Below are 15,371 nucleotides of genomic sequence, written 5' to 3' on the forward strand. Positions count from 1 at the left end.
TTACTCTAGCTACTGAAATCCAGAGACCAGGCTTAAGTAGGGCACATAGAAAATGGGGTTCATACCATCATTTGAGATTTTTGTTCTGCCTACCAGTGCGTAATTAGTTTTAAATATATACTTTGATCTGACATTCTTATTTATGAGTTTGTATTTTCAGATGTTATTTTTTTGGATTGCTCTTATAATAATGAACTCTTCCTATATAGGTATGAAATCACCAGAAGAACAGCTGGTGTGTCTGCCACCACAGGAGGCCTTTCCTAACGACCCCCGGGTAATAAGTAGACAGAGAAGTTCTGATTACCAGTTTCCATCCTCTCCATTTACAGACACACTAAAGGGCACCACTGAGGAGGACGTGTTGACAGGTCAGGTGGTGACAGTGGAGGAGCAGTGTGTGCCAGCAGCAGAGCCGCCCACAATGAGTGAAACCACAGAGAGGACAGTGTTAGGAGAGTACAATCTCTTTTCTAGGAAGATAGAAGAGATTTTGAAGCAAAAGAATGTTTCATATGTCAGTAGAATTTCCACACCTATTTTTTCATCACAAGAGAAGATGAAACGGCTTTCTGAGTTCATATATTCTAAGACTTCCAAAGCTGGTGTACAGGAGTTTGTAGATGGCTTGCATGAGAAACTAAATACTATTATTATCAAAGCATCAGCCAAGGGTGGGAATTTGCCACCAGTCAGGCCTAATGATTCTTGTACTAAGATAGCATTGAATCCTCTGGGAAAGCCTGTCTTACCAGTTTCCTCAAGTGACTTCAACAACAAACAGCTCCTTGAGCCACTTTGTAGTGATACTTTGAAAGACACCAACTCCAATGAGCAGCATTCCTCTTCAACTTTGGGTTTAACTGAAGTAGAAGTGAACCAGCCACAGCATGTCACAGAGCTGATGTTGACTTCTGATCATACTGTACCTGGTGATACTGCCCGGGAACCCGTAGAAAAAGAAACAACAAAATCTCCCAGTGATGTAAACATTTCTGCCCAACCAGCTCTTTCAAATTTTATAAGCCAGTTAGAACCTGAAGTATTTAACAGTTTGGTTAAAATCATGAAAGATGTCCAGAAAAATACTGTGAAATTTTATATTCATGAAGAAGAAGAGAGTGTGCTCTGTAAAGAAATAAAGGTAACTAAATGAGAAGGTAATAATAGTCATGCTGTATAAACTTGTCTTGTTGGGCCTGATCTCTATAAAATGGAAATTTTGTTTTTAAATGTTGATCATATATTTTCACAATTTAATACAGTGTATTAAGACTAATTAATAGCAAGTTTAAATTTAGAACCTGTGACCTAAGTATCTTTGAATTTAGAATCTTGTTTTATCCAGTGATTTTAAAGACGATTTGTATGTACATTGCAAACCTTAAAAAACTTTTGATTCAAATATTTTTTTAAATGTTTTTTATTTGGTTTTTAACGGGAAAGATATAGAGAGGTAGAAGAAGCTGTTAGTGTTTACCTCTTGGGGGTTTTTATCAGTCAAATAGAAAAAACTGTCCAGGGATGACCTAATGGTGATATATATAATCTTTTGGCATTTCTCGATACCCTGGTCATGTCAGGGTTCCCTACAGCCTTTTTGATCAAAAAATATGATGATTCTGAAAGACTCTCCAATCATGAAAGATTCCTCACTGCAAGGTACATTCTTTTTCTACTGAAGCTAGAGTAAGACCAGTGTTTCAAGTATTTGATTTTTAAAAATACATGCGTATTTTTGTGTGTGCTTATCTTATCTTTTATGTAAGATATGTAAAATTTAAATTAAGACAGGAAAAATCATATCAGCGTTTTAATATTAATAATTAGTATTTACTAAACTATAGGATTTTAATCCTTTAAGGGATTGGCATAGGTTTTAAAATAAATGCCTGCTCCCATTTATGGAATTGACATATTATGATGAGTTTATGCTTGTTTTGTCAGAGAAAGCAGAATGTACTACAAACAAGTGCCTTATAGCCTAGAGTGGCCCAGAAACTGTCCTGACATGTCCTGAGCCTCAGTTTGAGGATCTCTTTGATGTCAGCATGTTTCAGATAGTGTGCTCATGAGAACAAGAGGAACATGGAAATGAAGGAGGAAGTGATTTTTGGGGAAGATGAAACCAGACTTACTAGGAGTTTCTTAGTTGCATTTTTGCCCTGTATCATAAAATGTAGAGCTTCTTAAGTTTTCCCACTCTCAGCAACATATTCAAGCATAATATTTGTAGGGGCAATAGCTGTGTGTTGGGGGTTCTAGATGAGAGGATAGAGTGGATACAGTTCCTCGGTGTGCTCATCATTATCCCACCTACCCCACCACATTTTTAAAACTAATTGTATCACACAGGAAATGCATTGATTTATGAATGGTGCATTTAATTCATTCTAGCATAGAGTAAGTCCAATTTTTGTTACGTAGAAGAAAAGGGTACCATGTATTTTACAAATCTGATAGGAGACCTGAACTTTAACTCTTTTAATCAATATCCATTGGAAAATATACAGCAAAAATGTTAGGAGTAAAAATACTGTGAATAAAATTTTAAGCTTAAATATTTCCAGAGTCCAACAGATTTATTATTATAGGAGTAAAATGGTCTTTTCTAAAAGGAATTTGCAGTTAAAGTTTTTTATTGTAAAAAGGACCAAAAATTACAAGCTGGTCAGACAGTAATTTACCTTCTCATTACCTGTCTTTAAGCTGTTCTGAGATTTGCCCAGAAGCTTTAGAGGTTAGAGCAAAATCTAATAATGAAGATGCTGCTTTAGTTGAGGGCTACCACAGAAACATCCTCTTTGGGGTATTGCTTATAGACCATTCTTTTTTTTTTTTTTTTTTTTTTTAATTTTTATTTATTTATGATAGTCACAGAGAGAGAGAGAGAGAGAGGCAGAGACACAGGCAGAGGGAGAAGCAGGCTCCATGCACCAGGAGCCCGATGTGGGATTCGATCCCGGATCTCCAGGATCGCGCCCTGGGCCAAAGGCAGGCGCCAAACCGCTGCGCCACCCAGGGATCCCTTATAGACCATTCTTGACAGAGCAGCAGACTGGTTGTGAGGCATGCTAGGTTTAGACTTAATGGCTGTCTAACCAGCCTTGCCAACCTAGAGAAAATTAATCTGCTCCTGTACCTGAAGGAATGTGACCTCTAGGACCCTGTAGTTTACTTCAGACTTCAGGATTCCACCAGCAAGCAAAGAGCAAAGGAAACTTCTGCGTGTACTACCACCATGTGTCCTTTGAAAGGTAGTACCATGTCACCAACATGGAGGGGAAGGTATTAGATGGGAGGGTCTGTTTTGTTTGAAGGTGTGAACTTGACAGGCATGGCTAAATAGAATGTGAATGCCATGGTAGATGCTGAAGCTCTGTATGTAGGACTTTAGGACCATTAAATGAGCTCAAGTAGTCAGAAAAGTGCTTTGTAATGGAAGGAGTAGTTTACCAGCAACCTTGCTGCAAATAACCATTGAAAGGAGAGGAAAATGAGATGAGGGAGTGGTTACTGATTGGGCTCTGGGTTTCCCAGAATAAATAATGGAACTGGGTTAAGAAGCTGGGCTAATCCCAGCTATTGTTGTTACAATTTTGTTACCCATCACTGGCATTTACTTGGCTCTGCTTGCATAGCATCCTAACATTGTGACTGTGGCCACTTAAGCTCTGAGCTATAGATTTTTCTACAAGAGTGGGCCTGATCTCTCAGGTTCAGAGTATAAGGCCCTCATTACTCAGTGACTGTACTCAGCGACTACTTATTATTTTAATACTGCATTTCTGGTGTTAAGTAGATATTTGCAAAAAAGCTTTTTAATGTTGATTTAGTTTTTCTCTTTAACAGGAGTATCTTATCAAATTAGGCAATACAGAATGTCATCCAGAACAGTTTTTGGAAAGAAGATCAAAATTAGATAAACTATTGATTATTATTCAGAATGAAGACATTGCAGGTTTCATTCACAAGGTAGACTATTAAGTCATTCACTATTATTTTGGTTATAAAAGCTCCCTTATTTTCAAATCTTACTGTCTTTGAGGCTAAAACTGTTTGTTTTTAAAATATAAGATCCAAAAGATAAAACTTCAAGGTTGGGAGATGTAGGACTTAAGACCTAAATGATCCATCTGTGAATCAGCTTGTGATCGAGTTTGTACTTCTGCAAAATTTTAAACTATAGCATGTCACAGACCCTCCCGGTCACTTATCAAGACAAATAATAATCTTTGAATGTCAGTAGGTCTGTTGACTCTCTTTATATTGTTGTCATCTTCATTTGTATGTCCCAGGTAAAACCTGTTTGTACCCCCTCTTTGCCAGATCATTTCCCCTTTGTGTTGCATTTGGAGGTACCCCATCCAGTCTTAGGAGCCTGTCTCAAGTCCTGCGGCCCTTTGAAGGCTTTCCTGACTGCATGGGCTCTTGCCCTCTAATTCTGACTGCACTCTAGAAGGCTAGACAGGATGGCCTCTATCATTCTTTTTCTAGGTCTGTTGTAGGTGCCATTTTCTCAAGAGTGTTCTGTACATGGTATGTACCCAGTACAGAAATGTTGGTTTATATATTTGGACATGTTGGGAATAATTATTTTTGTATTTGTTAGCCTTTTCTTATAGGTTTATTTCACACCTGAGTTTTAACCATTTCATTCTCTTATCTGTCCTTAATTCTGTTTTTTTTTGGGGGGGGGGATTTAAACAGGTACCTGGCTTGGTGACTTTAAAGAAGCTCTCTTGCGTTAGTTTTGCTGGTGTTGATAGTCTGGATGATGTTAAAAATCATACATATAATGAATTATTTGTATCTGGAGGTTTTATTGTGTCTGATGAATCCATTCTAAATCCAGAACTTATCACAATTGGTAAGATTTATGCATTCTTTGGAGCATGAACAACTTCTATCCTTTCTAGGTTTTTCTCATTAATAACTCATGCTTTCTAAATGTATTGTCCAGTGTGCCAATCAGAATAACTAGTACGTTTCCATCATTTTATTGCCTCAAATTCTGAGTCTGTTAGTCTTTGCATATAATTTCCTCTAAATTTGGTGTAAAGCAGGTCTCTGCACCTACTGCATTTGGATCCCTTCTGCTTTGTTACTGTTATCAGCATGGGTTTTTTGTTTTGTTTTTTAATGCATATGTTTTTAAATCTAAGAGGATGCTTAGATCTATAGCTGTCTGTCTCCCTTGTGGGGGGGTGGAACAAGGAAAATACTATATAGGAATGTAGATGTTTCTATATGGTAGCAACAAACATTTCTTCCATAATTCCGTTGAGTGACTTTTATTAAATTTAAAATGAACTTCATTATCTCTAACAGAGAACCTTAAAAATTTTTTGACATTCCTTGAAGAACTCAGTACTCCTGAAGGAAAATGGCAATGGAAAGTCCACTGTAAATTTCAGAAAAAACTAAAGGAATTAGGCAGGTAAGATTTGAAAAAGAACTATAAAAAACTATAAAATGGTTGTTGATGTTAACATTGTGTTCACAAAATTTCTCTATTTTTGTTTAAAGATTATAAATGCTGCTCAGTTTTCACATATGTGTTTAGCCAGCAATAAGGGGGAATATAGTTATTCTAGCCTGTTTGGAAATAGTATTCTTATTTAGGTAGAAGTTTGCTAACATTGAAGTTCTAGTTATGTGTATAGGTAAAATTGGTTTAATCTTTGCCACTTGATGGTTTAGAATAATCAAAATGGAATACTCTGCATCATTTTTTTTTTTAATCAAACTATATATGCCAACTAGATCAGGCTCTCTCCCAGTTGAGGACTGCCTTAGGCTGCTCATCTAGTAATAACACACATACTGAGACATCAATTCCAAGATAATGATGGGATTTGTGATTAGGACATTAATTTATGTAGTTGATTTCTAAAATGCCTACTGGTCATTGGAGTACTAGTCTACTTGAGAGGCTCCACAAATGATGATCTAAGATGAATTTTGGATACTGTATCCTACTACTAGAGTCCATATAGTGTACTTACACATTTAAGGTTCTGAGAGACTCTCTAGTTAAAATTGTTTTCTATTTTGTACAACCAGCATTTTTTTAAACTTAGACAGGAAGACATTTTTTTCTTCTGATACTGTAATACCTTCTAATTCTATGGTACACAGGGAAATTCAGGCTTAAATAATTGAGAAGTATTTAACTTTTTGTATTTAGTTTTTTAAAACTTGCTTTATCTTCAAATTATGTGAAAACAGCATTGGAAAAATGTTTACCTTTGCATAGGGCTTGTTTACAGGGAACGGTAAACAGATAATAATGAGGCCCAAAAGTATTACTTTGGTGCTGATTTCTACCACTTGTTGCCATGTGTAGAAGCAGCTTTGAGCCATGTTTTTTTTTTGCAGGAAAAGTTTTTTTTTTTTTTGTCCTTCTATGACCTTTATTCAAGTTCTAAATTAGTAAAGGTAAAGGAGGAAATGTTATTTAGTAAGTAAAATGACTGAGATTTTAGTCTAAGTTCAATAACTGGCTCTCAGGCTTTGCACCCATAGAAATCCCCTGGACTTACGTGGGTTGCACAATTTTCCTACTCCCCTCTCTCTTTGGAAGCACCCTGTGCATCAGGCAGGAACTAATAAGCAGTGCAGTTGTCATTGGTTGCCTCAATTGAGAAATTATGGTTTTAATTTGAAGCAAAAACATCCATACCAAATTTTAGAAATGCAGACCCAAATATTGAACTACTTACTTTCACAGGTTGAATGCTAAAGCTCTAAGTCTGTTGACACTTCTGAATGTCTATCAGAAGAAACATCTGGTTGAAATTTTGTCATACCACAATTGTGATTCGCAAACTCGAAATGCTCCAGAATTGGATTGCCTTATCAGACTTCAGGCTCAGAACATACAGCAACGACACATAGTCTTTCTAACAGGTAAAGAGCGTCTTCTTAAGCTTTCTATTATGAATATAGGAATGTGCATGGAATGTTTTTGTTGGCCTGTGGTGGGTGTTAAGCACTTTTCATGGGGGCTGGGGGCAGGCATCGTTGTCTGTGTAGGTTTTCTCAGGTCTTGACTTGAATCTTTTTTTTTTTTTTTTCCATTTAGAAAAGAATATCAAGATGCTTTCCAGTTATACAGATAATGGAATAGTGGTTGCAACTACTGAAGACTTCATGCAAAACTTTAAAAATCTTGTGGGCTATCACAACTCAATCACAGAAGAAAACCTTCCACTGCTTGGTGCTAATGAGAATCTTGAGTCGCAGTCAGGTAACTTTTCAGTAGTTTTCCTTTTCTTTAAGGCAGACAGAAAAAGAGGAACGATTTTGGTTCGTTTTCATAGAACGAAATGCCTGTTCTGAAACTACTTCCCCCTCCGTGTAAAACAGCTTCAGGGGAAGTGTTTCAAGGCACTTATCGTTCTTACGCTTAGCGTACACAAAATCTGCTCATTTATTATACTGTAGTCAATACAAGCTGTTAAGTATGCTTCATACTACAGAGTAGGCATTTTTTCTTTGAGGGTATGTAAACTTTATTGGCTGCTGTTGTCAGCAAGGGGGTCCTGTTTTTTAAAAGGACGACACCAGATAATGGGGATTTAGCATTGGGCTATGAAATCTCCCCAGACGTATAAAGCAATTTAGGTACAAGGTAGTAGGGATATATCCATAGCTTTAGTGTTTTGTGTGGCGGCCTCTGCTTTGGTTCCAGGATTTAGGTTAAATGAAAGATGTAGTTTGTTTTTGATGAAAAGCAGAGATGATCAAACATTTGCTAGAACTAACCAGTTTAGTCATAATCCAATGAAGCTAGATGTCAAAATTTTTATTTTTTATTTGTCTTGTCAAATACTGAATTACCGTATAACTTTAGATGCTGTTTTGACATTAACCCCTTTGGAGCTGGGAGTTGGGATTTCCCAACATTAAACGTGAACACATTTCGCAGAAGCTTTTAGCATCGGATTATCTGGACATTCACACCTAGTGTGAGTGTTGTGACTAAGTGAACTTGTGGCTGAAGACCAAGCTTTAAGGGATTGTGGACTTGCAGACCCTGACGCATTATATTGTGTGAGTAGTGTATAATTTTAAAACTTAAACAAATTGTGTATTTCAATAGAGGAGGACTTTTTGTTTTTTAAATGTAGCTCTTTTAGAAAACGATGAAAAGGATGAAGAGGATATGTCTCTGGATTCAGGGGATGAAATCTCACAAATAGAAGTATGCAGCAATTTTCATTCAGAAATATTGGCGAAAGAGACCAAAGGATCACGTGGAACAGATCAGAATAAGAATATTCAAATTGAGTTGCAATCATCTCCTGACGTGCAAAACAGTTTATTAGAAGATAAGACTTATCAAATTGATTCTGAAGAGAGAGCTTCTGTTGCTATAGCATGCTCTGAAGGAGAGAACAGCAGTGCAACTGAACAAGATTCATATAGCAACTTTCAGGTTTATCACAGTCAATTAAATATGTCCCATCAGTTTAGTCATTTTAATGTTCTCACTCATCAGACGTTTTTGGGGACACCATATGCCCTTTCATCAAGTCAGCCTCAAGAAAGTGAAAATTACTTTTTATCTGCTTATACTCAAAGCTTGGATAGAGATAAATCTCCATTAAGTTGGGGGAAAAGTGATTCTTCCAGGCCGTTTTCAAAAGAGAAATAGTCACTTTTTTTTGAAATAGGTTGTTACTGGACTGTTTCTTATAAGTGAATTAACAATTTATATTTCATTCTCTAAACAAAAGGTTTCTTGTCCTTCCTCAAATGTTTTTTTTTCCTCTTATTTAAATCATGATGGCCTGTAACAGTTGAAGCATCTGCAAATTGAAATAAATATATATATTTTTAACATATTGTACTTGAATTATCTCATGTTGGCACTTTTAAGTTTTACATTTATATGTCACCTGTACTTGGGCTTCAAATTGAAGCCTGTTTTATATATAAAATGAGATATTTGCAAAAGGATAATAAACAGTGGCTTTTCTTCCCCCCCCCCGTCAGATGATACCAACTACTTTTGCTGAAATGACGTACCAATCAACTGTTGTATTTATTTTAAGCGTTTGTATAGTTTTTTATACAGGTATAAGCCAGTGATGTCAATAGATACTTAGAGGATTTTGGCTCAATACCTCAAGATTTATCTAACAATGAATGCAGTTTCATTTAAATGATAAACTATGTACATAAGACTTAATACCAGGCAGCATTATTTTTTATCTTTAGGCTTGGCCGTGTAAAAATTGCCTGCTGCTAAAATTTTGGGTAAACCTTTCTTTTTATTTGAGGTATTTTGATCATTATGATTTTCAGTGCTTAGTGTGTGGTCTTTGACTTAACCATATTTCCAAAAGATAGACTTCTGTTTATTAAAGGCATTGAACTTTGCTATAGATTTTTAAATTGGTAGTCCTAGAAAAAAGTATATTTTTGAGGTGGTAAACACTTAAGTGCTTTACTAAAAATAACGTTTCAGATACTGGTTTTAAAATTGATCCCCATATACTTTATCTGTTGCTAATAAACTGCCTGCATTACAAATGCAAACTTGTTTTTGAAGAGTCTTAAAAAAAGAAATCTTGAGCTATTTTAGTTAATGTTAGGATGTGTTAAGTCAGACCTTCCTTTGGCCCCTCAGAGAACTTGGAAGAGTTCTAACCTCTTAAATCTTTTTATAGACTATACCTAAGTGGTACTTCAATAATAAGCTATGTAAGTGTAGAAGAACATTGTCTGTGAACAGGTCAGAAACCTGTCTTAACCTGTCTTAAGGTAAGTAGAAAGTGCTTAAATGCCTAGATTGTGATAGAGCAGAAAAAAATGGTTTTTTAAACTAAGCTTTACAAAAATGTGTTTTATTGTAAAAATATATATATATACACACACAGCGTTGTACTATATAATGTACAAGTTTTAAATAAGCATTTTTAAAATCTAGGTTATCTGGAAAATACAGTTATGCAATGAACACATAATTTAAAAGCAACAAATGTGAAGGATTTGATTTTCTACATTTAAAACGAAGAATTAAAATTCTCTTCTTGATTTGCAGCTAAAGGCATGAGATTAGTTTCCAACTCCCTTTGCTTCTGGAGAAGGCCCTGAAATCACATTGATATGTTAGTAAGGTGTGCAGCAGACTTGCAAATTATTCCTATTTTACATTTCAGCCCCCCTAAATCCAAGAATTATATTTACTTTGAAAACCTGTAATAACTTAGTTGGCCATAGCTTAAGCTTTTTGTCATGTTGAATTTTAAGCACTCAAAAAACTTACATCAGATTTTCTCACTTGGATATTGTGTAGCTATCACATATGTTTTTAGCATAAAAACCAATAGGGATGACTTTTCCAAGTCTCCACAACTATGGGGCTGAAATCCCCCCCCCCCCCCCAAGGCTCTTAAAATGGTAATTAGACACACTGAAGGAGTCTCCCTTAACACATCCAGTGTTTATCTTGACTGCACTAACCTTTAGTGGCTTAGACAAGGCCCTGCTGAAATAAGATGTGGCTACTACACATGGTGGGTCACTATATATATATATATTCCTGCCTCTTGACCTCACAACTTTTACCTCTATTAGTGCCTTGTCACTTTAAAGGAAAATTTTTAAATATTTACTGCTTGTTACATAGCCTATATGTAACCAAAGCTGGCATTTAAAGAACTAAAAGATACTTGTCATTTTTTAGCTCTATGCCAACAAATTGGGTAACATTTTTGAAATGCAAGAGGCAAATGTAAATAAATGACCAGACATGGAAAAGGACACTCCTAAAGTGGTAGCTTATTTTTTCCTAAGATCAGGGATAGGTATTTAAAAGCCAGTTGATAAAGGTTATATAGCCTTAAGTACTGAATGTGTTACTAGATTTTATTTTTGCCTGAGCAAGATAATGAGAAGTGACAATAACTGATCTGGAAGACCTGTAGTCGGATGGGTATTTTTCTTTGGGATTTGCATCAACATTCTGTTCTGAACACTGCCAACACATTCAATTTAAAAAAAAGTGAACTGCATCACTAAGAATTTATTAAAGCATAATTGTATATTTTCTGCCGTTCATTTTAGGGCCTTATGATAATGTTTTACTTTTCAAATGTATGGTTTTTTTTTTTTTTTCACTTAATAAAACTGTCTTAATATTTGAACTGTCTCATGGTTTCATACTGGAATATTTAAGATGGCAATGTGAATCAAACTCCTGTTTTATTTCAATATTAATATACAAGGGAATTTTTAAACATCATGTAACCCAGTAGTCCTGCTTCTATCTAGCTGTCCATCAGCCATATACAGCAAAGTTATTCACAATTAAAGCCTACCTGTCTCAGTTCTGATAATCCCTTAAGGATTGCTTGCTGTCGATCCCTGTTTTTCACCAAGTTAGGATTGAGAAGTGGGTCCCTGACATCAGATTCAAATAGCTGCCATTGTTCTTGGTCACAGTCTGAAGACAGATGAAAGTGGTAAGTATTAGGATTCATTAAGAAAGTACCAATACCAAGCAAAATTTAAGTTAATATTCGATTAAAAATTTAGTAACGGACCCCAGAAGAAAGATTCTACCCCTCCTAGTTACTGTTTGGGGGGAAGGTGCTTACCATGTGGATTTTGGTACTGAAGATCCTGGTTTAAAGGCCTGGACAGTGGTGCATCTGGATCAAGATGATAAATCTCATTGGTTCGGACATAGGGGATAAAATGGGATGGTTCAGAAGCTCCAGGTGATGTTTCTGTCTGACTGTCTCCTAAGATCAGATTCTCTCTGTTTTTTAGTGTCTGAGTTTGTTGTGTTCTGTTTTTCACCAGTTCCAGTGGTGACTGAGACCTGTTTTTTTTTTTCCCCAAAAAAGCACAATTAACTAAGAAGCTTTAAGCACATCTACTCTTTAATCACATTTCAATTTATTCGTATAGAAGTGAGTTCTATGACAGTTTTCCTAAAATGGCAACAGAATAGGATGAATTTTTACTTGGCAAGGATATATGCAGTAGAGGAAAAATGAGGATCAACACTAGCTGGGCTGATTTAAGCCTAATGTTGTACTTACCAAGTGAACCAAACTTCTTAGGTAGAGCCACATTGTGACACAACTCTAAACCACCTGGTTCATGCACAAAGGCATGGAATAAAATTTCTCATCCCTACTAGTCATTTTTTCATAACTTCCTTGATCCAAGTAGAATGTCTGTTCTACTACTGACATAAGTAGAAAGTCCAAACTATTTTAACGGGGGGGAAGGAGCAGACTAAGCACAGAGCCTGACATGGGTTGATAATCAATCCCATGACCCCGACCGAGATCATGACATGAGGTGAAACCAAGTCACTTTTATTGAGCCACCCAGTCACCCCAAGTCAAAACTATCTTGGCTAAGTCTGCAGACAATACCTCCCCTACACTGCTACCCAGATGCTTAGGCCCAGTCCTAACTGGGTCTTCAAATTGTAGATAAATGCTAGCCACACTTCCCCTAAACTTCTGTATCTCACCTCAAAAGTCCCTACAGTTTACTGTAACTGACTTCATGTATATACATGCTTTGATCTTACCTATAGTCTGAGCAAAAATTTTGTACTTTACCACACAGCACTAAGTAGCTATGCAATCAATCCAATCCATAACATACCTTTCCTTGCTGAAAGAATCACTTTTCAGAGGTTCCTCCTAAAAGGCAGATAAATGCAGAGAGAAGTAATAGTACTGCCGTAGGTCCCCACAAATATTTAATAACTTTTTGAAATAATCTGAGGATAATAATGGAGTAACAGATACTAAATAATGGGATAAAGAGATTTTGTTATTTTTTTTCAGTCCCAGGGAACCAATGCAGTAATTCCTGACCTTGAAAAATTATCCTGTATATATGAAATACAAATGAGTTTTAAATGGCTATTTGAATAATGAATACCATTAATCTATACAGAGTTTAAGTGTCAAGTCTTGCTTTAAGGACCCAATAGTAAATACTTTTGGCTTTGTGGGCCACGTGGTGGTCTCTTGGAACTACTCTAAGCCAGACACAGACAATTCATAAAAGGATGAGCCTGGATGTGTTCCTATAAAACTTGATTTACAAAAGCAACAGCATGATGGATTTGCCCATGACAAATGCCTGGTACAAATGAAAGCAAATTTCTTAAATTCTTGCTTAGATCCAGAACAGTCTTGTCAAAATAAGCATGTGGGGAACTGTTTTCATCTAGAAACATCAATACATACTTTAAGACAGAAGAGTTACCTTTCTGATTAGATGCCACCTGAACCTTGCCTCTGCTTCTTGAGGTGAAGGAAGAACTGGTGAAGTCCCTCTATTTTGAGAGAGATGTCCAGGATTATTTCTTTCTACCAAATTAAGCAGTTCCATCTGCCTTCTTACTTTTTTTTCTTCTCTCTGCTTTTGAAGCTGTTTAGGGTACTTTTCTGATGCCGGAATATACCTTTTGAGTGGCTTATTTATATTCCAATCAGGCCTTTTAGGACACTTCTTCATATGTTTTTTCTCTGTCCTTGCAAACTCATACTGATCATTGTACCAACTGTTTTCTTTTTCTAAGTTGGCTGCTTTATCCTGATTGATTAGTTCCTGTTTGTCTTTCTTAAACTGGTCATTAAATTCTGCAGGAATCTCAGGAGATGAGCAATTTAGAATTTCCCTCTCTATTATTGATCCACAGCATGATTCTGCAATGGTGAACATTCCTGTATTTAAGTCATCTAAAGAAAAATTTTCAGAGGATTAATTTTCAATTGTTGTAAAACACAAAATTTATTATTTTAACTATTTTTTTTCAAAAGCATTTACATAGTTTTTGGTTTTCAAAACAGGTTCTATACCTATTAACTTCCCCTTCCCTTCTTCCCTGCCCACTTCTGGCAATCACCATTCTACTTTGTTTCTATGAGTTTGACTAAGTACCTTATCAGTGGAATCATACGTTGTCTTTTTAGGACAGGCTTGTTTTCCTATGAGGATAATGTCCTCGGAGTTCGTTCATGTATTTGTATAGCTTGTGTCCTAATTCCTCCCTTTTTGAAGCTGAGTAATATACCACTGTAGGTGTATACCACAGTTTGTTTATCCATTCATCTGTAGGGACATTTGGATCGATTCCACCTTTTAGTTATTGTGACTAATATTGCTATGAACATGAGTGTCACCCTAAAGCATCAGAATACATCCTTTTTGAGTGAACATGGAACATTCTCCAGAATAGATTGCATACTGGGTCCCAATGGCCTTCAACAAATACAAAAAGACGGAGATCATACCATGCATATTTTCAGACCACAATGCTACAACCCTGAAGTCAACCACAAGAAAAAATTTGGAAAGACCACAAATGCATAGAGATAAAAGAATATCCTACTGAAGAATGAGGTTAACCAGGAAACTCTTAAGAAATTTAAAAAATGCATGGACGCAAATCAAAATGAAAACATGACAGTCCAAAACCTCTGGGATATAGCAAGGTGGTCCTAAAAGGGAAGTATACTGCAATAAAGGCATACCTCAAGAAGCAAGAAAAGTCTTAAATACACAACCTAACCTTACACCTAAAGGAGCTAGAAAAGGAACAGCTATGTCTAAGCCAGCAGAAGAAAGGAAATAAAGATTACAGCAGAAATAAATGGTACAGAAACAAAAATACCAATAGAACAGATTAATGAAATGTTTCTTTGAAAGAATTAATACAATTGATAAATCCCTAACCAGCTTTATCAAAATGGAGAAAGGACTCAAATAAAAGAGGGGAGATCACAACCAACACCACAGAAATACAATTATAAGAGATTAAGTTTGTTTTTTCCTTTAAGATTTTATTTATTCGTAAGAGAGAGGCAGAGACATAGGCAGAGGGAGAAGCAGGCTCCATGCAGGAAGTCCTGTGTGGGACTCAATCCCAGGACCCCGGAATCACAATCTGAACCAAAGGCAGACGCTCAAACACTGAGCCACTCAGGTGCCCTAGTTAAGAGACTATTATGAAATCTTATATGCCAACAAAATGGGCAATCTGGAAGAAATGGATAAATTCTTAGAAACTTACAAACTACCAAAACTGAAACAGGAAGAAAAAAATCTTAACAGACCCATAACCAGCAAAGAAACTGAATCAGTAATCAAAAATCAGGTCCCAACAAACAAACAATAAAAACAGAAATGGAGGGATGCCTGGGTGGCTCAGCGGTTAAGTGTCTGCCTTCAGCTCAGCGCATGATACTGGAGTCCCGGGATCAAGTCCCACATCAGGCTCCCTGTATGGAACCTGCTTCTCCCTCGGCCTGTGTCTCTGCCTCTCTGTGTCTCTCATGAATGAATAAATAAAATCTTAAAAAACAAACAAAAGAAGATCC

The 15,371-nt window shown here is 36.3% G+C and overlaps 2 protein-coding genes across 31 annotated transcripts in view; one reads left to right on the forward strand and one right to left on the reverse strand.

Annotated features, from left to right (window-relative positions):
* The window catches only part of TASOR (transcription activation suppressor), a 48,437-nt gene extending 39,589 nt beyond the window's left edge, over positions 1 to 8,848 (forward strand). For 2 of the 5 annotated variants that reach the window (XM_072785783.1, XM_072785786.1), the window contains exons 18-24: positions 210 to 1,144; positions 3,853 to 3,975; positions 4,711 to 4,870; positions 5,332 to 5,440; positions 6,734 to 6,912; positions 7,088 to 7,252; positions 8,136 to 8,848. In XM_072785783.1, the coding sequence (XP_072641884.1) occupies positions 210 to 1,144; positions 3,853 to 3,975; positions 4,711 to 4,870; positions 5,332 to 5,440; positions 6,734 to 6,912; positions 7,088 to 7,252; positions 8,136 to 8,662 (2,198 nt within the window). In that variant the 3' untranslated portion in view covers positions 8,663 to 8,848. Of the gene's footprint in view, positions 1 to 209; positions 1,145 to 3,852; positions 3,976 to 4,710; positions 4,871 to 5,331; positions 5,441 to 6,733; positions 6,913 to 7,087; positions 7,253 to 7,858 lie in introns of all 5 variants that reach the window. The other 3 variants (XM_072785785.1, XM_072785787.1, XM_072785784.1) reach the window with 3 other exon arrangements.
* Positions 1 to 15,371, reverse strand: part of CCDC66 (coiled-coil domain containing 66) — a 58,937-nt gene that overhangs the window by 4,335 nt on the left and 39,231 nt on the right. For 24 of the 26 annotated variants that reach the window (XM_072785794.1, XM_072785790.1, XM_072785788.1 and 21 more), the window contains 5 exons: positions 13,255 to 13,730; positions 12,643 to 12,680; positions 11,613 to 11,839; positions 11,334 to 11,458; positions 9,837 to 10,103 (listed from right to left, as the gene is read on the reverse strand). In XM_072785794.1, coding sequence (XP_072641895.1) covers positions 10,017 to 10,103; positions 11,334 to 11,458; positions 11,613 to 11,839; positions 12,643 to 12,680; positions 13,255 to 13,730 — 953 coding nt within the window. In that variant the 3' untranslated portion in view covers positions 9,837 to 10,016. Of the gene's footprint in view, positions 1 to 8,651; positions 8,817 to 9,836; positions 10,104 to 11,333; positions 11,459 to 11,612; positions 11,840 to 12,642; positions 12,681 to 13,254; positions 13,731 to 15,371 lie in introns of those variants that run through there. The other 2 variants (XM_072785789.1, XM_072785795.1) reach the window with 2 other exon arrangements.

The sequence above is a fragment of the Canis lupus genome, chromosome 19, assembly GCF_048164855.1.
Source record: "Canis lupus baileyi chromosome 19, mCanLup2.hap1, whole genome shotgun sequence".
NCBI lineage: Eukaryota > Metazoa > Chordata > Mammalia > Carnivora > Canidae > Canis > Canis lupus.